Below are 23,260 nucleotides of genomic sequence, written 5' to 3'. Positions count from 1 at the left end.
GATCACAGCTCATACTTTCAACTTCTGTTTAACTTAAAGTCATTGCTTGTATGCTCACACCAGTGTTTGCCATTAGAATAGTGGTATGTGGCTGGATGTGATCATGGCATCTTGTTTCCAGTCTGATTTTTTTTTTTTTTTTAATGTATTTTACTGTGGCTGAGTTGATGTTTTGAAACATCTAAAATCTGTGTATTAAGGCATAATGTTTCTAGTGCAGTCAAAATCTAATCATAACGCTTACTTTCTGCCTCTTTAGAATGACTCTTCTTTTTCTGAGCTGGATTTGACCTTTAGACATCTACTCCATGGCCTTAAATGTGTTCTGTATATACATATAAATATGTACCTGAAAATAATTTTGTTGCAGTAATGAAGTATTGTATCTGATCACTCTGAGGTCTGTCATGTCTGTGGCTGCTAAGCCAATTCAAAGGCTGTCCTTATTTTGTGAAAAATAGCAGGAGAACTTTCAGTCAGTTACAACTGCATGTGATTTGGAGCTCTGCTTGAGATTTGCTGCTTAAAGCAACACAATGGAGATACTTAAGATATTTCCTTTAAGCCTGCTAAATTTTTTGCACTGTTAAACGCCTAAATATTTTTTTTCTATTTTTCACTGGCAGGCTGTATTTCACAGTTGCCTGCTGATAACAGAGTTTGGCTTGCAGCAGGGGAATAAGCTGGAATATCTCTTCTGTGGTGTTAAACAGTGGCTAGGGATGGTGTTACACAATGACTAGGCAGGTGGTTGGGTGTGTCCCTTCATAGACAGAAGCTCTGCAGACTGCGTTTGCTGGCAGGACTGCTGGTGACCAGCTGTGGCTTTTGCTTCTGCACCTTTTTTGTGTCTTTGCTTTCTGATGCAATCTGTCATGTGTGTCATACAGAAGGGGGCCCTGATGGCATTTGGGACTCAAAGTACTACCCAAATTGAGGTATGAGTCTTGTGTTTCCTGCTGACTTTCCATGGGGGTTGGAGGTGGGATCTCATCTGGTTTAAATGGTCTCTGCATCCTTGAAGCCAACATACACCCAGTGAAGCTGAACCAAGGACTGGTCACTTGTGCATGCACCAGTCCAGTACACAGTGTTGGCTGTGCTTTCTGCAAGAGTGATTGTGTTGGCGGCTATTTTTAAAGCTCTTCTAAGCAGAAATGGTGACTTGTAGGGCAATGGAGATGGTCCTAGTGTCTGCAGTCCCAAGATGAGAGGGAAGGCCTTGGCCTGTTGCACGTTTCCTTTTCTCCCAGGAGAGATCCTAGCTGCTGGAGATGGATGTCAGGCTGGCTTTTCTCTACTTGCATCACCATTTGCCATAGCAAATATATGAAGATGATGGGCTCTGGTTAAGTGGATGCACACTTGAGTGTTATCTAATGTCTGTAGAGGCAGCACCGTTACATGTCTGATGGACACAGCTGAGAGCTGCAGCCTACCATAAAAAGAGGTCAAGCTATGGCTGCAAAAGGAACAGCACTTCAACTGCATGCATATTAGGCTTATATTCAGGCCGATCCTGAACGACAGACCTGCTGAGCAGCTTGATTTCTTGTCAGCAAGTCAGGGTACAGCTGTCCAACTTGTGCAGAGAAAGGTTATAGCTCTTGCCAGTATCAATAGGGGTATAAGCAGCTCTGAGAGCTGTTTGCACCACACAGGGGGAAGGGTGCCTTATAGGGAAAGGAAAAGTAAAACATAGTAATTACTTTAAAAAAAAAATAAAATACTTAAAATGTTATTTTATTATGCTTTCTGGACATGTTGTCCAAAGTTAGGAATATAATGAGGGCAGATGAAAATTTGCTGCTTTGCCAAACCCAGCACTGTTGCATCTGAAAGGTTGACTTTTCACATTGTAGATCGGGGTCATTGTCTCAGTAGGGTACAATGCTGTAACAAGCTTCAGCATTAGATCACTGTTTCCTCTGAATCATTGTCAATTCAAAAGTCATTCAGTCTTCAATTCCAATGTTGGATTTGTTTGAAAGCCATTTTTAATTTTCTGGAAAGTAGCTTCAAATACCTTATCTCTATAAATCACAGTGATTCGTAATGAGTATAAAAATCACTCGAGGTGTTCAAGTGCACCCCTCAGGTATTCCTTAGGAATACTTCCCAGATGCTGCATTGAAAAATTAATACAAAATTCCAGTATATGAGGTAATTCTGCATCAGCGTTGGGTTTGACTGCTCTGGTCCTCTCACTGTATGAGAGTTTGCTGAAAGCTAAGGGAGGTGTTTCGCCAGAGCCCTTGTAGTGGTGGTCACAGTGCTCTATCAGTAAATGCTTTCAGCTGCTGGAGCTTCAGCTCTTGGTCTCAGCTTCAGCTCCTTCATGTGCTTCTTTCCTGCAAAAACTCCTGTTGCTGGGAGTATGGCTGGTGAAGAGTGATGGCCTGGGTGACACAGCCCTGTGTGGCTGGAGAGCCTCTTGACCTTGTCCTCAGGTTGTGCCTGGGCACTGTGAAGTGTGTTGCAGAGGCTTGACAGGCTGTACAGTCAATCTGGCATGGGTGTCCAATTTACTGGCCTCGCATGAGTGCTACGGAGGTGCTGCACACCCACCTCCCTTGCTGTAGAAATGTGGTTTTATCTGAGTGGGCAACTGTGAATCTCAACATTTTGTGTGGGGAGAGGAAAATGTGTTATTTGGTCAGTTGACCCTCTTTGCTTTGCTCCTTCCGTTAACTGGTGGAGACAGGTGCCTCTGACTGTATTGTTCTGGGAACCCACGTGTCTGTCTTGTCTCTTCAGGCACTTGTGGAAACCTGCTGACTGAAGAACAAAGCTCAAGCTTCTCATGCCCCATTCTGTGTCACAGTTTCATCTTGCTGTGATGCCTTAATGCTGGTGTTATGAAAATGATTGGGTTGCCCTGTGAGCAAGTCTCTGAGAAATAAAGGGTCATAATTTAATACCAGCTTCTCCTTTGCCTTGATGCTTGGCTGTGAGGAAGACGGGCTTAGCCAAAGGCTAGCAAATCCTCCAACTGAAATGAATATGGAGAAAATAACATAATTGTTTTCTGCCTTGCATGTTATATCAGTGAGTGAATCCCTTGAAGATAGTCATGTTTGTAGATAGGACACACTGCCCTGCTTTCCTCTTTGTTTCTGAATTAAGTTACAGTGTGAATACTCTTTTCCCCCTTCTTGTAGGGACTTAGGGCATGTGAAGCTGGGAAATGAATAGATGGTCTGACTATCACATAGCTTTCACTGAGCTTGTTAGTTTTAAACTGGCTGAAAATCTGGTTTATTGTAGATTATGGCCACAAACCCTTTGGGCAGAAAATCCACAAATTAGAATCAGACCTGGTGAACTTTGTACTCTACGGTGGATTGAAATATGTTAAAATACGGCTTGCGTGCCTTTTATTTTTAGAAGACAGTGTTCAGGATATGAAAACTGTAGCCACAATTTCCGTTTGTTTTTTTGTTGTTTATTTTTTTCTCTTTTGTTTAATTTTAAAAGACACTGTACCATCAAGTTTCTGTAGGAAGGTATGAGCCCTCTGTGCTTCCAAGTGAAGCAAGAAAGAATGGTAGAGAAGTTTGAGGAGAATAGTCTGGCTCTGTAACCTGTCTCCACATTTTTGTTCAGCTTGTCTGTGGATCGTCCCAGTATTGCTGAAAATGGTCACTTCTTGCTTTGGGATGTCATGTCCCAAAGTAGTAAGATCAGCAAATTAAAACCAGTTCCAGCCTGTGGTTTCTCTTGCTCTTTCCTGCATTGAGCCACCTTTTGAGCTTGTGAAAGCAACTGGGGATGTGTTTCTAGAATGAGGAGGCTAAAAACCTCTGGCTGTAGAGAACTTATGGACTATGGATGCTTTCTTCACTGCACAATCAGTGTTTCAGTTCTGATCTATATGGAATGGAGACCACACATAGCACCGACTTGCTATTTTTTATAATGAACATTTTTTGGTTTGCTGTTCAGTTTAACCAGTAGTGTAGGAAGTGTGGAGGTTCTGTTATTCTTTACTAGTTTGTGGATGTCTTGACCTTAATGAGTAGGTTGGAGATTTTTTTCTCTATTGTCACAGTGATTTGATTTCTCAAGCAAGGAATGACCAGCCCAGCTCTGTGCTCTGGCATGAAGGTGCTGGAAAAGATTGAGCTGTCAGGAAAATGTAAATCTTAAAAGGTTTAAAACAGTGTGTTAGTCCTGTAGGAGATGCTCTGCAATCTGAAAATAAGTTGCTGGTTTCTGTGACCAGAATTCAGACCCCATGGTTGGTTTGAACTGTCTGGAAATGAAGGACAGCTGTGTCTTTCATGAAGTCAGTATCAGTGAAATGCCACATGCAATTGTCTAATCTTGACCCATGACTTCAGAGAGGAAGGTTGATTTTGTGAAAGTCTTTCAGCTCTGGGAGCTCCCTGTTCTTCTGGAGGCTTCCTTACATGACCATAGGGAGTACCGTTCTCCCTGCCCCATATAGGAAATGGTCTGTTCCTGTTTGTTTCATGTGGATGGGGACTGTCTCCTGCTTTGTTGCCATATAGTGTCTGAGCTGGAGTTAGGCAGAACGAAAGTATTTCAGCCCCACTGGGCCTGCTGTAAGTGGGGGTTATTTGCATGCTTTATAAGCAAAGGCTCTGTCTACACATTCTGTTGTTTCTCCCTTGGGATTAAGACTGAAACTGTAAAACTAGTCTACCATGAGGACAGGCTACCTCAGTATTTCTTCTGCAGGCATTCATCCCGCCACTGAAGCAGTAAGATGATCCACATGAGATCTACCTGTCTGTTCTGGTTTCGATTGGGATAGAGCTAATTTTTCTTCTTGGTAGCTAGAATAATGCTGTGTTTTGGATTCATCATGGGATTTGAAGTGAGAAAAATGTTGGTAATACATTATTTGTAGTTGTTGCTAAGGAATCAAGGACTGTTCAGTTTCCCATGTCCTGGTAGTGTGCAGGTGCACAAGAAGCTGGGAGAGAGTAGCAGACTCAAATTGGCCATTGGACTATATTATATCATATAACATCATGCTTAGTATATAGGTGAGGGTTGGCCAGGAAGCTCTCTCTCACTTCTGGGATCGTGGTTTTGGCATCTTCTCTTCTCTGAGATCACTAGCTGGGAGCGGAATGGGCACTGGTTGGCAGGTGGTGAGTAACTGCATTGTGCATTACTTGTTTGTATTTTATATTATTATTATTTATATTATTTCAACTACTAAACTGTTTTTATATCAACCTATGAATCTCTTTGCCTTTATCCCTCCAATGATCTTCCCCACCACCCTGGCAGGGGAGCATGAGCAAGTGGCTGTGTGGTGTTTGGCTGCTGGCCAGGATTAAACCACAAGACTGTCTTTGAGCGTGGTTGCTCAGTCTGACCTCGTTCATCTCCACATTTGTGTGCAGGGCTTGTCTTGGTTTCTGGGACCTGAGGTTTTGACCAGGAGGCCATATGCTGTGCTGGTGATGAGAGGAACCTGTAGGACTGCCGTTCCCCTGGTTTTCTGTTGAATAGAGGGAAGCAAAGTCTGCATGTCCATGTCAGTGAAAGTATGTGGAGAGATTCTCCCTGATGCGCTGTCCAGGCCTGCAGGTGCATTACTCTGTGCCAGCCGGCTTGCAATAGCTGACCATATCAATGCTGTTGGTCAGTCTCAAGTGTGAGAGAAGATGCACAAGTTAAATCACATTTGAGCTGACACAGCTTGCCTCACATTTTCTGAATAACTTGATGGTGTGTCTGAGCTTTTATGGCAGGAAAATATTTTAGTAGTAGGTCTCTGGTTGTAAAATGTGTTGTTCTACTCCAAATGTTTGTATTACTAGGTAAGCTTGGTATTAACCTTCAAAAGACTTGCCTGTTTCTTTTGTGTTCTATTTTTGGAGGAGTTCTTTTAACTAATGCTCTTGAATTTCCTTAGGCCCTAGAGGGCAAAGGCAGTCTTGAAGGAGAATGACTGTTTTCAAGAGGAAATCTCTATTAACTCTTGTCTTCTGGAAGTATCCAGGGCAAGGATTTAGATTGATTGCAGTGTTTGGTACTTCTCTGTGGTTTCATGTGCAAGTTGTTATGCATGCCTCCATGATTGAGGGGGATTGCGTAAGACAGAGCCACAAGTGCTTCAAGTAGGACCAGATGGGGTGGAGGAGAAAATGCGTGTTAGGAGAGGCTGGCTATTTGTTTAGGGCATCACAGTGAGACCATGTGTTGGGATTCAGTCTCTTGGTCTCCTAGAGCTTCCATGTGTGGTCTTGGGCAGATGAGGGTTATGACCTGCAACCAATAGGTTCATGACTAGCCGTCTGGAAGTCAAGCATTGTTCCACAAGCAGTTTTGGTAACTTTACTTTCTGTTCCCTTCATGTTTTCCTCCAAATGATGATGAAAACTCCTTCAGATGTTGTAGCAGTTGCCTTGGAAGGCAGCTTCTATTTTCAGAAAATTCTAGTGCTGAGCAAGTCTGAAGATGCTTGGCATGATAAAAAAAGGCATGGAGAAATGCCCTGTTAAAGCTGTGCTGGTTAATTAGAGCTGTGGAAGATGGCAGGCTCTTTGTTACTTGCCATCATTATTACAGACAGGCCAGCAGGAATCCCAGTGTAGTTCAGGGTTGATGAGTATGTCCCCCACCAAGAAAATCCTGTTTCCATGTGGCAGAAAACCCCCAAACAAAAAAGCTCTAGGTAAACCCAAAAGCAAAACAGCAATGAGGAAACAGAAAAGTGGGAGAATTACTGCTTGGTTATGTTTTTTCTAAAAGGTGTGTGGCCCTTTAAGAGGAACTAGAAAAATATTCTAAATGAGGGCAGCCTAAATGAAAAAGCTTGCAAACATCTGATCTCTGCATGCCAGCGTGCCTTCAGCCAGCTACCCCTTTGTCCATCTGAGTTTCTGAACTGTTGATGATCTCAACAAAAAATAAACAAGCTGCAGAAGTGTTTGGGGAGTTCAGCACATTTGGGAAGTCACCAAGGAATCAGGGTGGAGGGAACTTTGTGGTGTTGTGAAGTTGTGGTGAAGCAGGGTGCTTTAGCCTCTGCTGAAGAAAAAAAAAAAAGGTTTTATGTTACTGCAGGAGTCAGCTCTTTTCCCATAATTTTCCCGGGCTGTGAGAAAGGATGGACCTTGATTTTGGTGACAGGCTGCAGTGGGGTATCTGTACACTGTGGTCAGAAGTGGTATATTGCTCAGTGATCCTGCTGGGGGGAAGGGAAGAGGACAAGGGAGAAGCTTTTGTCCTAGAGTAACCTCCATATGGCCTCAGCAGAGGGGGTGATTTACTTTTTCGTGTGGAACAAAAAGGCAACAGGGAATTTGTAACTGGATATGTAGATGAGAGAGCAATGACCGTCAGTAACCCCCGTGTGCTTCTTGTGGCCAGAGCAGAGTGCGTGGTTTCCTCCCTTCACTGCTGCTCTGCCAGTCTTGGGCCCCGGGAAGCAGAAGTGACAACCGGGACACCAGCCTCCCTGTTACCACCAGTGGCACCCTGAGTGCTCATCGTTCTTTTTCCTGGGTGTTGGGCTTTCTTGAGAGTATCACCCACCAAGCTAAGCAAAAAACATGTAAGAGGGAAAAAAATTGTTCTGTTACAGCTGCTCCTTATAGGAGGGGTTAGGTACAAACTCTTGGGGCTCTCTTGCATGGCTTTCTCTTTAGATCTCATCTTTTCCACCGTTTGCCATGGGCTGCATCATCCTCTCCTCCTAGAGCAGAAAAAGCAGTGTGACACCTAGCTGGCTGGCTTGGCTTAGCCTGAAATCTTCGTCCCACTAAATCCCATGAGACTTACTTATGCTCAGCTCCTTCTGGCATAGCTACTTTCTTCATAGTTGCTTATTTAAGCATAGTAAAGATAGAATTGTCCTCTCTCTCTTTAAAAAACCACCAAAACAACCAAAACAGTGTGAGGGACAGTTGCTTGAGCTTCAGGTTTGTAAACTTTAGTAGTGTACCTGGATCGTAATTTCCATATGGCTCCCCTCTTCTGTGACAGTGATACGAATTTGCTTTAAAGCTAGGAATGGAAACACCAGTAGCTTCAGAAGGTGAAGCTTTTAGGAAAAAATGGTAGTTAAAGATCATTTCCAGAAATTCTGCTGCATGGTTAAGCTTGCTTCCTAGATGTGTGTGATTCTGTATCGTATCTGCATCAAACTTGGAAATCTATGGTAATGAGTATATTTACTATTCACATAATTAAATACAGATTAGTAAATTCCTTAGCTCAGTCCTGTGTTCAGTAACAACACAGGGATTAAGTGAAGCTGAATTTTTGTGTGAGGCTATCACTAGGGTAGGTTTCACCCTGGATCGGGGGAGCAGCTTGCTGTACCTTGCTTGCTGCTTCTGTGCATGTATGCGCAATTAGAGGTGAAGAAATTATGTTAGAGAGTTGTTCTTAAAGGTTAATTTTTTTGAGATCAAGACATCATGGACTGGCATCTCTGAAAGCTGCCAGGTTTTCAGAGCACTTTGCCAGCAGCTCCTCTTCTCCCTTTGAGCTGTGGTTTGTATAATTCTGTCTCCTTCATTTGTCAGCTTTGCTTTTCATGTTCAGAGCTCTCACATGAGTTTCCTTTTGGCTTTGCCCTGACCAGAATGTTGCTTGTTTTGATACTTTGCAGACTTGAAACTTCGGGATTTCCTGGTTGACAATGAGACGTTCTCAGACTTCCTCCATCATAATGTGTCCATGCCATCATCCACAGTAGAGAAGCTACTGGATGCAGAGGTCAACCTCCAGCGGGTAAAGAGCACTTTCAGTGACTAACATAATGCATGTCTATTGTTTGTTTAATCATAGTGGCAAGATCCACAGTGCAGGACCCCTGTGTGCTAGGTGTTGTACAAACACAGAGGAAAATGTAATCCCTGCTTCTCTCTTCTCTCTTGCCCTCAATTTACTGTCCTATTTGTTTGTAAGCTATAAAAGAATGCTGAGACCCATGTGCAAATGTTTTGATCTGTATAAGAAAATAGCTTCATACCCTTCAAACTAAACCAAATTCCTTCTTTTCTGTTTTGGTTTTTTTTTTGTTGTTGTTGTTGTTAATTTTTTTTACCAAAATAAAACACTAATTAGGTTGCTAGTGGTGTTCAAATTGTTTTACTTTGATTAGAAACAAAAGTGGGGTGGTTGGTTAGTCATTCAGCATGGACTGGAGCGAAGTTGCTCTGTGTTGCTTTGCCTTAGATTCTTGTGCAGTGGAAGGAGGCATGCTTCTCAGTTTCTGGTTGACTCTTGAAGACAGACAGTAAACTTTAATATTGTGTAGTACAAGAGAGTCCTGATTTTAGATGAAACTCTAAGTACTCCCATATGTGTCTTCATAAACATAGAGAGAGGTGACAGTGGGATGGAGCCCCTGTCTTGGGACGGCTGTCTGCCATTGTTAAACTCAAGAACATGTTTTTTGCTAGGCTGAATTAATTAGTCCACCAGCATCCTTTCTAATGCAGAAGTCAGAATTGGTTGCTTCAGCATTGCAAAAGGTGATGTACAAAAGGAGGAGGAAATCCATTCTGCTTCCCAACTCCAGATCGGATCTTTTCTTTGAAGTAGAGTTGAATAATAGTCCTTTCAGACTTTGTTTTCATGTAGTTACAGATGCTGCCCCCCTTCACATGCATTGTCTCATTCTGCAGTGAATTCTATCAAGTCATCTGTTTTAGTGCAGTTTAATTCTACAAGTTAAGGATATGTTCTACTAAAAAAAAGTAAAGTGGAAAAAAAATCTTACCGATTTTAGGCTGCAGGTTTGTGTTTTATTTGATACCAGTTTGCCTGAAATTCATGACAGATTAAAACAGAATCATGCTACAGATAGTTCTGCAAGGATAACTAGAAAGCTTCAGCAACAACAACATAGTCATTCTCCCTAAGATGATGGAAAGGCAGAAAGATACTCAAAGAAGCAAAAAAGCTAGCTCTGACCTTAAGTTGTGTGACTGCCGTATTTTATTGGTTGTATATAGCAGAGCCAGCGGAAGGAGAAGAAAAGCTTAGATTTTACCTACATAACGTATCTAAAGGATGGTAAAGGAGTAATCAGTTGGCTAGTTCTTGCTTGAATCTGTTAAGCTTTGTTCTTGTTTGTGTAATTCTTGTGCTAATTCTGCCAGGAAAGTGGAAGTTGTTTAGTCTTAGCAGTGGTTTGTGCTCTGAAATGGCAAGAAGAGCTAAGCTAAGCACCAGGGCAGTAAGCTGCAGAGGAGGGAAATGGCCCACCAAATCTTTCTTTGAGCACTTTTCTAATACAGATAATAATTTGAGAGGCAGAGCTCTCTCTTCCTGCAAAATGACTTTATCTGATTTACAAAATGGACCCCTTTGATTTTGCTGGAGATCTGGGGTGAAGATCTGACCTCACTGCTGAGCTGCGTAACTGCAGTGTTAATAGGCAATAGTTGCTTAGTCTCTGACTGTATGAGTGGGTCACAGCTTCATTCACATATAGAAGGGCCTATTCAGAGTATGCAAACCTCTCACAGCAAATCAATGTCTTGAAGTCATTTAGTGTACTGTGATTGTTCAACAAGCCCAGAAGTTACGATTTGCAAGCAAGGAACTGAAATCACCAAGGAGATGGGACTGTTGTTTATTGGTGTTACTGTAGTGACAGTACTTCAGCATGCCAAGCAGGGTCCGTGTATCCAACATACTGAATACAGTGCAAATACAGAAAAATGGCCAAAGCCTTGTCTTGATGGGCACATTGCTTCCTGGGGCAGAGAGGCTCAACCTTGCATTTCTCCAGTGTAAGTGTGCTCAGAAGGGTGTCTGTTGGGTTTGAAAGGAGCCTGAATCATCAGTGGGGAGGGTAACTATCTAATAAAGTCTAGTATGCTGCCATTGTCTGGGCATGGCCGGATAGCTGTAATGTGGCTTGGATGGCAGGAGTAGTTCCTATCCTAGTGAAAAGATGCAGGGGTACAGTAAGGTCCTGGACCAGGGCTGCAGCATGACACGTTGAATAGCAGTGAGGAATAAATAGTAACAGCCAGGGCATATGCTGCCTGGAACGAATGTCCCTGTTTTGTACAGCAGGGACAGTCCCAGGAGAGAACAATGTGACCTGTGAGCAGAAAATAGTCACCTGTGACTCTTTCAGACATGAGCCTGGGATTTTGAGAGTCCTTAGGGGACTTAAATTGTAATATAGAATATATGCCTGTTGAAGACACCATGGCTTCAGATGACTTGACGTGGTTACAGAGAATTGGCTTGGTGTGACTGGGTATTTTAGTTTGGGGCAGGTAGGCAAAGCCTTTGTTCTAGGATCACATGCAGTGAAACTCACTGTGTTTGGAAAGATCAGCTTTTCTCCAAAAGAGCTTAAAATATGAGTGAAAAAGGTGGACAGACACAGCGGGTAGTGGAAGGATTGTTCACCTTCACTTTTTTGAGTGAGCATGGAAGCACTGGGAGATGCTGCTTTTCAAAGAACCACAGAATCATCTAGATTGGAAAAGACCTTGAAGAGCACCTAGTCCCATCACTAACCTAACATTGACAATTCTCAACTACAACAGATCGCTAAAGCACTATGTCAACCCGACTCTTAAACACCTCCAGGAGTGGAGACTCCACCACCTCCCTGGGCAGCCCATTCCAACACCTAACAACCCCTTCTGTAAATAAATACTCCATAATATCCAGTCTAAACCTTCCCTGACACCACTTGAGGCCATTCCCTCTTGTCCTATCACTTGTTATTTTGTTAAAGAGACTCATTCCCAGCTCTCTGCACCCTCCTTTCAGGTAGCTGTAGAGGGCCATGAGGTCTCCTCTCAGCCTCCTCTTCTCCAGACTAAACGCCCCCAGTTCCCTCAGCCGCTCCCTGTACGACCTGTGCTCCAGACCCTGCACCATCTCCATTGCTCTTCTCTGGACACGCTCGAGTCATTCAATGTCCTTTTTGTAGTGAGGGGCCCAAAACTGAACACAGGAATCGAGGTGTGGCCTCACCAGTGCCGAGTACAGGGGTAAGATCCCTTCCCTGTCCCTGCTGGCCACGCTATTGCTGACACAAGCCAGGATGCCATTGGCCTTCTTGGCCCCCTGGGCACACTGCTGGCTCCTGTTCATCGGGCTGTCAATCAGCACCCCCAGGTCCCTCTCTGACTGGCAGCTCTCCAGCCACTCCTCCCCAAGCCTGTAGCACTGCTGGGGGTTGTTGTAGCCCAAGGGCAGCCCTCGGCATTTGGCCTTATTGAAACTCCTCCAGTGGGGCTCAGCCCATGGCTCCAGCCTGTCCAGGTCTCTCTGCAGAGCCTCCCTACCCTCGAGCAGATCAACACTCCAACTAGCTTGGTGTTATCTGCAAACTGACTGAGGATGCACTCGATCCCCTTGTCTAGATCATCAATAAAAATGTTAAACAGTAGTGGCCCCAAAACCCAGCCCTGGGGGACACCACTCGTGACCGGCCACCAACTGGATTTAACTCCATTCACCACAACTCTTTGGGCCTGGCCATCCAGTTTTTTACCCAGCAAAGGGTGTGTCCATCCAAGCCATGAGCAGCCAGTTTTGCCAGGAGAATGCTGTGGGAAATGTTGTCAAAGGCCTTGCTAAAGTCAAGAATAACAACATTGACAGCCTTTCCCTCATCCAGTAAGCAGGTTGCTCTGTTGTAGAAGGAGATCAGGTTTGTCAGGCAGGACCTGCCTTTCATAAACCCATGCTGACTGGGCCTGAGCATCTGGTTGTTCCACACGTGTTGTGTGATGGTACTCAGGATGAGCTGCTCCATCAGATTCCTGGCAGCAGAGTCAAGCTGACAGCCCTGTAATTTCCCAGTTCATCCTTCTGACCATTCTTATATTTGGGCGTCACACTGCCCAATTTCCAATCTGTCGGGACCTCCCCAGTCAGCCAGGACTGCTGGTAAATGATGGAAAGTGGCTTGGCGAGCACCCAGCCAGCTCCTTCAGCACCCTCGGGTGTATCCCACCTGGTCCCACAGACTTGTGGCAGACTTGATGCAGCAGGTCACTGACTGGCTCCTTTTGGATTGCAGGGGGGTTGTTCTCTCAGTCTGTGTCTTCTAGCTCAGGAGGTTTGATTCCCTCAGTATAACTAGTCAAAACAGTATAACTAGTACAGCTAGTTTTCTGTATGTCCTCCCAAGGAAGCTGCTTTAGACTCATACTGAGTCTCCTGAGTGTCATTCTAGTGGCACAGGGATATCCTCTCTTCAGCATGGCTGCAAAAAAACCCACCCAAACTTTTTCAAAAGAATGCAAGAGCTGTTAGATTTATTCAGCTGAGTGTGCAGCATAGAAACATTGTATTTTTGGCATATGGATGCAGACTAAAGTTAAAGGTTTGCACAAGTATTGCATTATAAATCTTTTCCTCTCTTCTCTCAGTCCCCATCTGCTTTTTTTCTGAACATAGTGCACTTTTCCCCCCTAGATTGTTGATGCACTTTTAGTTACTTAACAGTGTGATTCAGGAACTGTTAACTGGAAGAAGCCATGAACTGTAAAGCTGTTGTTATCTGTGCATTTACAATAAAACTGCTTCCTCTGTCTAGCCTCAAAACAAAGAAATTTTTTTCAAGGAAGAGACTGGATTTTCCTTGTGTTTATAACCTTTATGAAGTGTGCACCTGTTTGACATGTACTTGTTGTTCAGCAAACATAAATCCTGGAGCTGACCTTATGAAAAGAAACTAGGCCATGATGTCTGAGAGGGACTGGTGATAATTCAGAGAGATTTTTATACATTTCTCTCATAAGGTGGTTGCTTGTGCATTAGGAAAGATTATTGGCAAGTAAACCTTAAGTAAAGTAGGCCTCTGAAAGACTGTATGATCTTACATCTTGTTGCAGCCTGTAAGATAATTTTTTTTTCACTGATACATTATCTGCCAAAAATCTGGAAAATGTTTCAGCAGTTAGTAAAAAGATACTTCAGAGCTAAGGACGAAGGTGATCTTGATCCAGAACAGCACAGGGAAATGTGACTGGCAGATATATCTAAGGAGTTTGGGACATAGGTCTTTTGCCCTTCACATACATTTGCCAGACTTGTGTTTGGTCACAAGCCTTGTTTTGTCTCTGTGGCTCAGTTCCCAGAAGACTAAAGATTAGGCAATGTGTGTACCCTCTGTTGGAGGAAATGGCTGCTGTAGAGGACAGGATCACCCCTGCTCTGTGCATGTTTGTGGATAAGTGAAGACAGACCTGCCTCCCCAGGACTTCTGCCCCATGTACTTAGACATGTTTTTGTTGGAACAGAGTTGTGCATGGTCAGGGCTGTGCAATGTGTAGAGAAGAATGCCTCTGACTTCTGTCTGGAAATGTTATAAATGGTTCATTTTGTCTAGGTGATAACCAGTTTTGTTCTGTGAATCTTAAGTGAAGTGAAACTTGTATGTATTGCCCACTTTTCCAGGTCATTGTGTCTGGTTACCGAATGCGACTGCAAGATCTCTGCAACAGCTCAACATTGTCTGAATTTCTTACCATCCAAAATCAGACAGCGACCACAGACTCTGATGCCTTTGTTTGCACCTTGCCAAAGGAAAAACTCCAGGCAGCTGAACAAGCCTTCCATGCTAACCTGAATCCTTTGAAGCCCCTTCAGGTGAGTCCACTGATACCACCTGTGAGAGACTATCATTGCCAAAGCAACATTTTCCAGGCCTTCCAGTCAAGAAATTAATCTCTGTTTCTGGAGTGAACCATTCATTGTCAGTAAGAAAGAAGAAAGTTGGTCTTTGTGACTGGAGCATGAACAATACTGCTTCTTCCTGTCATTTGTACCCTTCCTGTTGGAGTGTGGTACTTTCAGAGCATAAACATGTGTGGTGCAGTTGTTTGTCAAGAGGAAAATATTTATGCTGTGTAGTTAAACAGGCTCTTAGTTGTTCCTTTGTTTTGGTCAGATGTTGTGTCTTAGCTGGAATGATCCCAGATGTTAGACTGACCCATACTAAGTGCCAAAAACATCACCGTCTGCCCTTACCATGGGTCCACTGAGTTGACATGTTCCTAGCCAGTGGCAAGCTGCAACCTTTGAGCAGGTTTCAGAGTCAAGTTCTAAAGCCCTGTGTCAAAGATTGACCAACTGAATGGGTTTTGCATTGAGAATTCATTCAACTTCAGGAAAATACATTACTGAGGGGATGACTTAGCTGTGTATCTAGGAAACCCCAGTGATGGTTTGTTATAGGTCCACAATATCAAGTAAAATACAAAAGTTTGAGGAAGTTAGTGCTGGAAATATCACTTGAGAAAAGGGACCACAGAACCCACTCTTGTTATGCACTAAAACAAACACTCTATTGTCTGCTGTGGAAGAAATAAACACTTAGGTTGTGTGAGTTTCCAGATTTGATGAGCCTTTCGGGGCTGAAAGTCAAGTACCACTTGCTTGGCTTTGCCTCCAGTCAAAAAGGGTCATTATCAAGTACTGGGATCGTGTTACTCTTCTATGCAGTACAGCTCCACAGCTCATTTTCTGTTTTCTGTGTGTCTTCCATCTCTATTTTTTCTTTCCTGATGGAAGAGCAAGATAATCATAAGCATTAAGAGATGAAGTAATAACACTAAAATTTTCAACATAACAAAGATGGGCTCTTTGAAAAGGAAAGGCTATAAGCAGTTTCTTCTGTTCAGTTAGATGTGTATGCATGGATTTACTTTAAATCATTCACAGATACTAGAGTTTTGGGACCTGAAGGGGATGAAAATAGCCAGCTATTTTACAACTTGGTACTGGTCTTCTGGACCCTCTGGAGACTCGGTGTTAGTTTTCTCATTTATGGAAGTCTCTACAACTTATCTGACAGAAGCAGGTACTGAGTTTATCTGTGTTGTTGCATCTGTATTGTTTGTTGGTGAAAGAAAGCAATCATAAGCCACTCTGTGACACTTGGCAAGAGCAAAGTAGATTAAAGACATCATGAGCAATTTTGGGGGACTTCTGAGAAGCTGGCTCATGATCTTGGCTTCAAAGTAAAAGAGCTTCCATTCCATAAGCCAGCAGTTCTAAATCTGCTGTGTATTGTACACTGTCTTGTACAGGTCCACAGTTTTCCTTAGAAAAATGTGACAGGCTACTCTCCACTTAAACTGCTGCTATTTATCAGTGAGTGAAATAAAAACCAACTGACTTCAGTGTGATCAGGAAAAATTAATAAATTAACTCCAGGATAACCACCAACATGTTTGAAACTTAGTGTCTTTAAAGGTTAAAAGTGCCTTGACCTGCAGTAACATCTTTGAACAAGAGGGAACTCTCTGTTAATGTACAAAGGAGGCTTTTGACATAGCTTGTTAAAGGCACGATCGGTCAAATCTCAAACATGTACACTGAAGATAGCATGCAATATATCTACTACAGAGTAGCAGATAGTATAAACCAATGCCAACAATTTGTCCAGAGATCTTTTTTAATTTTTTTGCCTGATCCCCTTGATATACTTCACAGCATGGCATTTCAATAAGTAAAAGTAAGGACCAAATCAAATGAAGGTACAACAGCAATTCAAGGCAGGTTTTTGGCCCATGTAATGGGACCTGGGTTCCACTGGTCTCAGCATTATGTGATTTATGGAGAGGCAGCATCTCTTAATATGATTAGGTCAACACAAATGGGGTGAAAAGGACTTGCAAATATGTGCAAGAACTGTGTAAATCCAACACTGAGGGTTTGAATAATAAACCAGGAGTTTGCCACTCAAGTATCTGGGCAGTAGAGTGGCTATAGTTTCCTGAACTATTTTAATCCAGAAGACTCGGGTAAGCATCCACTTGCTTGTTCCTGCCCTTGTGCATTCCTGTTTGTTGTTCCCTCTGTAAGACAGTGCAGTAAATTACATAACAGAATTGATCTGGATTAAAAGTGACTGACCTGATTGTATGCTTACATATTTGTGCTGAAACATGAAGGGGAGGACTGGGGGGGGCACGGCGGGGCTGAAACCCTGACACCAACACCTGTTTCTGCTGGCTTAAAGTGTGTGTGCATTGGCAGCCTGAGGAAAGCTATAAATGTTTTAGGTAACTACACAAAACAGTAATTATTAGCAAATTTTGAACAGAGCAGTTTTAAAAAGTGCATGCATAGTGAAATGCATAAGGGCTATATGTCACAACACTGTTAAGGTAGTTTTCTTAAAGGCAGGCAAAAAATAAACACTTTCCTTTACATACCTGCTCTATCCAGAACAGTTTGAGCATTGCCTGAAGTGCAGTAGTACATTTAAGACAAAGAAGGACTTCTCATTAAAATTTTTCATTAGAATTTCTGTCTGTCAGTGGTCCTTTGTATGACTTCAGTTTAGCCTGCTCTTTGGGATGAAAAAATAGAGGCACATAGAGGCATGGCAGGCAAGTTAAAATGTGTCTCCTTATTCTTTCTTATGTAAGAACCTATTTAGTGTGGGCTGTTCAGATCAAAACCCAGCAAAATACCTGGGAGTGATCCCAGGGCACCAACACAGCAGATTGGCTTTTCTTCTTGACCGAGTATTCACTCCGCTAGAAGCAACAAGTGTTTGAAAAAGTAAAATTCTGTGTTCCAGGACCCACATCTTAATCTTCATCCAGTTCTGAAGCTTTGTGGCCAACAGTAAGTACTACAGGGGATAGGACATCTTGTACAAGCCCCTTGTGGACACCTCTTCTTGAGATTTGCCTTGCACTGGGTGTAATCAGTGAGACTGTGAGACAGGAGAATATGATTTGAGAACAACAGTGAAACAGTACCTCTGATTTCATGCACACAGATTTCCTTTTTAGTTTTCTTCCTGTGCTAGGCCAGCAGTTCTCCCATAGAAGATCTACCCAGTTTGTAAAAGGTTACAGGCACTCCTGGCTAGCAAGGTGGTGTGATGGGTGGGGACTGGCTTATATCATAAAAATACACGTCTATGGGACAGTTTTCCCTCTGCAAATCTCCATAGTTCTGAAAATGATTTGAGGGGAAGGTTAAGTTACAAAGATAGTTAAAGTAGGTCCTGTGGGGTTTCATCTCTACAGTGCTGCCTCAGAAGGGCTTTGTCACACTCACTTCCAGTGGTGTAGGTCTGTAATAAGCCATAAATATGTTGCGACTTTTGTACTATAGTGGTCCTTGAAGCAGTGTGGGTGAGCATATGAAAATCCAATTGTTTCTGCCTTTGTAATATGAATGGTATTTTGTCATATGGTTAGTATGAACTAAGCACTGAATAATAAATGCATTCCAGTTGAAAAATTACTTTAGAAAAGGTCTCTTAATGTAAATACATGCTGCAGCTGAACTTGTGGCTTTACTTGCTGTTTTGGGAGTGTTTTCAGTCAAGCATAGTGATATCATGCTTTTAAGTAGCTGTACTTGAGACTTTCACTCCTAGGAAACAGAAGTAGAAGCTTAAAGCACGTGATTTTTTTGCGAAGTTCGGTGTAAAGTTTCTAAGTTCAGTATAATGTAATAGCTATTTCAAAGCAATCATGGCATAGTGGTCTCATTAAGCAGAAACAGCTGTATGATGACGTTGGCTGAATTCTGTTATGACCCCCCAACACTTCAAACACGTGTTTGCATGTTAAAGACATGTCAAAAGTTCAAACACTCCTGCAGGTTAAAAAAACAGAGTTGTCCATCCCTTCTAGCAGGAGCTGACAGGTGGGCCTACTCAAGGCTGTCTTGACTGTGGAGTCAACTCTAGTCTCAAGCATTTGCCTCTGTTTCAAGTCTCGTAGCATGCACATGCAAGCACACAGAGTCCATTCAGTGCAGTCCGTACCTCAAGAGTATTAAGAAGTTGGCTGCCCCAGAAGACAAGTCTATAAGAAGGCATGACTTGCCAGCCACTAACACAGTAATTGTACAGGGTAGCTCTGTTCAGAACCTGGTAGAGTTTTGTCTTTCCACAGTGTGCCTGGAAAGGACAGGTGATGTTTTTGCAGCATTTCACTGGAAACTGAGACATTGCTCCCCTCTCCCTCCTGTCAAGGTGTAATTCAGACACCTACTAAAGACACTCACGATGGGACCAGTATTACTGGAGCTGCCCTGAATCTAGAGGGCTCTTATGAATGTAATGAACTATTTGAGTGAGCCACTACAAAGAATTGTTTTCCAGGGAAATTCATGACATGCTTATCTGTACAAAGATGACTGGCCACTTATGACTGATTTTTGTCATTGTCTCTGGAGATACAACCTGTAAGAGGCTCACTGAGTAGGCTTTAGGGTGCAAAGGGTGCTGGTAAAAAAAGAAAAATTCCCTCCATAGCAGTGGCATCATTGCAAGTTCTAGTGAGAAATGGAGTAGTATGAATTTATTAGGGAAGAAAGATCAGGGTGGTGGGGTGTGAAAGGATAGGTGGGTTCTCCTCACATTTCAGGGTAAGGTTTGCAAACTCCTTGAATCACTGGAGACTTGCATACTGGGTCAGAACAAAGTCCTGTTCAGCTCAGTGTCGCCTGAGTGCTCATTAGTTCAGCAGTGACAATAATGGAGGCATGTGAAAGAACGCAGCCATGGGACAAGTATATAGTAGTTTTTCCTCAGATGAATGTCCTGTTCTTCGGTAGCTTGCAACTTTCTCAGCTGCTGCTGGGATCTTGGTGTTTAATAGCACTTGGTAAGCTTTCTTCTTTGATGGATTTTTCTGAGCCTTTGTCAAACCCATATTAACTTTTGGTACCTTCAATATTGCATAGTGTTTACTGAATTTTTCCATTTTGACTAGGTTTTGTGTGCAGTAGCTCCTTTTGTTTAAAACTGATCTTTTCACTTCTTGTCCTGTATGATGAGGTGCTATGAGCAATCATCTCATTTCCATTCTCCATCCCACTTGTAATTCTACAGACCTCTGTTATAATCTCTATCTGTCATTACAGGTCCCACTGAAAGAACTGTGGTCTATTGATCTTTCAGAAGCCATTCTTATCATGAATCATACTTGTGGTCCTTTTCTGTATTTGTGTTCCTTCAGAGATGGAGGATCCAAAATTGTATGTAGTACTTGAGAACCAGCATTGCACCATGAGTTTACGTTGATGTTGGTCTGTCTTATCACTGTAATTCCAAGATCTCCCTTTCTGACTGGCAGTAGCTAGTTCAGAGCCATCAAAGGTTATCTTAAATTAGAACTGTCTTCTCCCTATGTACTTTACAGTACTGAATTTCATCTGGCACTTTATAACTATGTGTCAGCATGCAGCCATTCAATAAGACTTTGCAGTTCACTTTTGACTTCTCACTGTTCTCAACTGATTAGTATCATCAGAAAACTCTTCCTTATCCACCCTGTCCTGAATCACCTCTGAATACAGTGAAAAACACAAATCTGTGTAGAGCTTGATGAGGAATCTCGAGCTGAACAGCGTGTCTGCTGTTACGCATGAACCTAGGACTTTTTACCTCATCTTGTTGCTAAACTGGTAGTGCAGCTATGTAGCATTTATGTTTGCTGACTTTATTTCTCTAAACATGTCTTAAAGGTCTTACACTGTGGGGAGTTTTAATTGCGGGGGTTTTTTTAGGCCTAATGATGTGTTTTGATTTATCTGAACCTTAAAGTTTGTGTTTAATAGAAATCCATTGAGGTTAGAGACCCTCCCTGAATTTGTAACTGGCTTTGTAGCAGGTACTAACTGTGCACTCAAGAGTTAGATGGATCTAAAATGCCCCAACAGATCAATGAAACAGTACCTAGTTATACCAGCTGGCACTGACCAGGTCTTACCCCCCTCCAGCAAATCGACTAGAACAAGTGAAAGCCTCCAGACTTTGCCTCCAGAAGTTACACTGGGAATGAAAAGCTTCAGCCCAAAAGAAAGTCTGCTAAAATCAAGGGCCTTGGCTGTTCCTCTGTGTGTCACAATGCTGTAACTTTAGCATGCTTTCAAATGCTGCAATGTTTAGCTGCTAACGTGAAATCTTAGGAAATTATCATGATCTTCATTCCCTTGAAACAAGGATTGTGTCCAAAAGTTTCCCACAAGATAATACAGATTTGTGAACAGAAAGGGAGAAGAACCTCACAAACCAAATCCCAGGCCTACCAGTTACATGTGCAACTGGAAACAAGGAGTTATCTTCAGTGTGACTCCCCATTAGAGCAAATAGTTTCTCGAAAGCTGTGCCTTCCACTTCCTGGAAACCTGACAGACTTTATTTTGTGCTGATGGTGATTGTCATCAGAAGCTGGTTGTTTCAAAGTACACCCCTGGCTTAGATAAAAAAAATCCCGACCCGATGGGAGGATTTGCATAATGGAGGTGATGGACACTGCAGTAGGAGTTCTGCATGTCTGAGCTAGTATCTGTGGGGTCCCACTGAAAGCTTGTGTATACCAACTGGTCTTTTCCTCCCTTGTATTGACTTTTCATCCCCTCCTTAGCACTGTTTTACAGAAGTGCTTGTTTTGTGACCTAGAATGCCAAGCCATCCTTTGCATGCATTTTTCATTTTATTGGGATGGGCATCTCTCTACCTAACCTGTGAGGAAGAACAGTGTTGTCCACATCACATTGTGGAGCACTGAAGCCAGGGTATTTTAAGATCAAGGTTGCACAGAAAGCCACCCGTGTCTTCTCCTTCAAGCACTTCGCTATGTGAACAGTGCTTACTGCTCTCCTTTACAAGAATGTGCACAAGAATTTAATTTCTTTGTTTGTGCCTTGCAGTGACTTCTAATTTTCTTTTCTCTCTTCCTGCAGAGACGACTTTCTTTCAATTCCTCCTTGTGGGATCTGTCAGAAACTGTGGATGCTTTGAGAGAGAGCCTTGGAAAGCTTGTTAAAGAGGTAAGGAGCACTTACGTGTTAGAAGACATCACCGTCATTGCTTACTTAGCCTACGGTTAAGTACAGGGAGCATGAGTCTCTCTGGTGCAGCTCAAAGTCAAATCTCCGGCTTGTTTTGAAACTTTCCCCCATCCTACAGCCATTCTCCCTATGTCAGTAGAGGCAGTACACACTTTGCGACCCCTTGGCACTTCGTTACAAACATCAAAGGACTTTTTGATGTGTGGCTAAAGATTGGGTCCCTGTGGAAGGAGCAGAAATTGAAATGTTTTCTGTGGCGTTTGCCTTCTCAGCAATGACAGAAGTGTTGGGCTTGCAATACATCTGTTGCCTAGTGGTGCCTTGCAAACTGCGTATGGAGGTTTGCCACCTTTCTAGTTTTTTTTACTCAGTTGCCAACCGTGTCTGGGTTGTTACTTGGTTGTATCTGCTGGTCTCTGGGTGAGGTGAGGGTATGGCATGTAGAAGAGATGTTGTGGCTGTTCTACTCTTAATTAGTAGCAATAGTCTACTGTTTGTTCTTTGTCTAACTAGCTTTTTGGGGCAGAGATTGTCTTCTGGTCCTTGTGGGGCAGTCAGTGCAATGACATCACAACCCTGGCTGTGAAAGGGTCTGGCAAAATAAAGAGCGATTTGCAGAGGCAGAGTGGCATTACAGAGACTGCAAGTGTTTGTTTTTGCAAGTAAAACAAGGGACTAAGAAAAAAGCCCTGGGTGCGTAGTGTGAGTCAGAAGTCCAAAACAAGGGTGGCGGGGTGGGGAGGGGGTGGTTTAAACCAGAAATTTACCTGGGTTGCTTTTTGGTTGGCTCTGACTTTGAAGTGCTGCTACTAGGCAAAAATATTCTCTCCCTGTAGCAGAATCACAGCCATCTAAACTAAACAATGCTGCCTCCCTCTCCTCCCCTTCCTTAGTCTTCTGTCTTTGCATCAGAGCAAGAACGCTCAGAGCTGTGAACGGCAGTAACCTCTGAGAGCACGCACGAGAGCAGGTCACTTCAGGTTAGCATGCAATCCACTCCCACGGAGGGGCAGCTGCTGGGAGCCGGTGCCATACCAGCCAACAATTTCTGGCATGCATCCCTCCCTGAGTCCCACAGCCCAACCTGCTGTCGGGTCCCATTTACAGTGAAATTAAGATGATTCCAGGGTCAGCTTCAGTTAAGACCATGGCAGAGCTGTTGCTGCGAGCAGAGAGGCTGCCCTTCAGAGTTCGATTACAGCTGTTTCCCGTTACGTCATGTAAGCTTGCCTTTTTTTCTTGTCTGGGATAAAAATAATTGAAACCATGTGATATTCGGTTTGCTGATGTGGCCGAAAATGTCCCAGGGTAATGTGCCTTTGGCTTGGCAGCTGTTCTGGGTTAGGACTACCTTTTATTCTGCCCTATTGCCGTGCAAACAAAGGCAGCTTTTTCCTTTGCGTACAGCCTGAGCTGCTCCAGATGGCTTGACCGAAAGTTACTTCTTATTGTCTGGCAGGCTTGATTTCTGTGTGAAAAGGAGGGACTTTGGTCCCTTGTT

General features: G+C 43.1%; 1 protein-coding gene across 2 annotated transcripts in view; it reads left to right on the top strand.

The window, feature by feature from the left end:
• ABCA1 (ATP binding cassette subfamily A member 1) overlaps positions 1-23,260 on the top strand; it is a 97,363-nt gene that overhangs the window by 37,047 nt on the left and 37,056 nt on the right. For both annotated transcript variants that reach the window (XM_026866171.1, XM_026866170.1), the window contains exons 6-8: positions 8,603-8,724; positions 14,383-14,574; positions 21,652-21,738. In XM_026866171.1, coding sequence (XP_026721972.1) covers positions 8,603-8,724; positions 14,383-14,574; positions 21,652-21,738 — 401 coding nt within the window. The remainder of the gene's footprint in view (positions 1-8,602; positions 8,725-14,382; positions 14,575-21,651; positions 21,739-23,260) is intronic.

Source organism: Athene cunicularia, assembly GCF_003259725.1.
Source record: "Athene cunicularia isolate RWA chromosome Z unlocalized genomic scaffold, athCun1 chrZ_part2, whole genome shotgun sequence".
NCBI lineage: Eukaryota > Metazoa > Chordata > Aves > Strigiformes > Strigidae > Athene > Athene cunicularia.
Note: the sequence above shows the minus strand (reverse complement) of the source record. Positions and strands in the feature narration are given on the sequence as shown.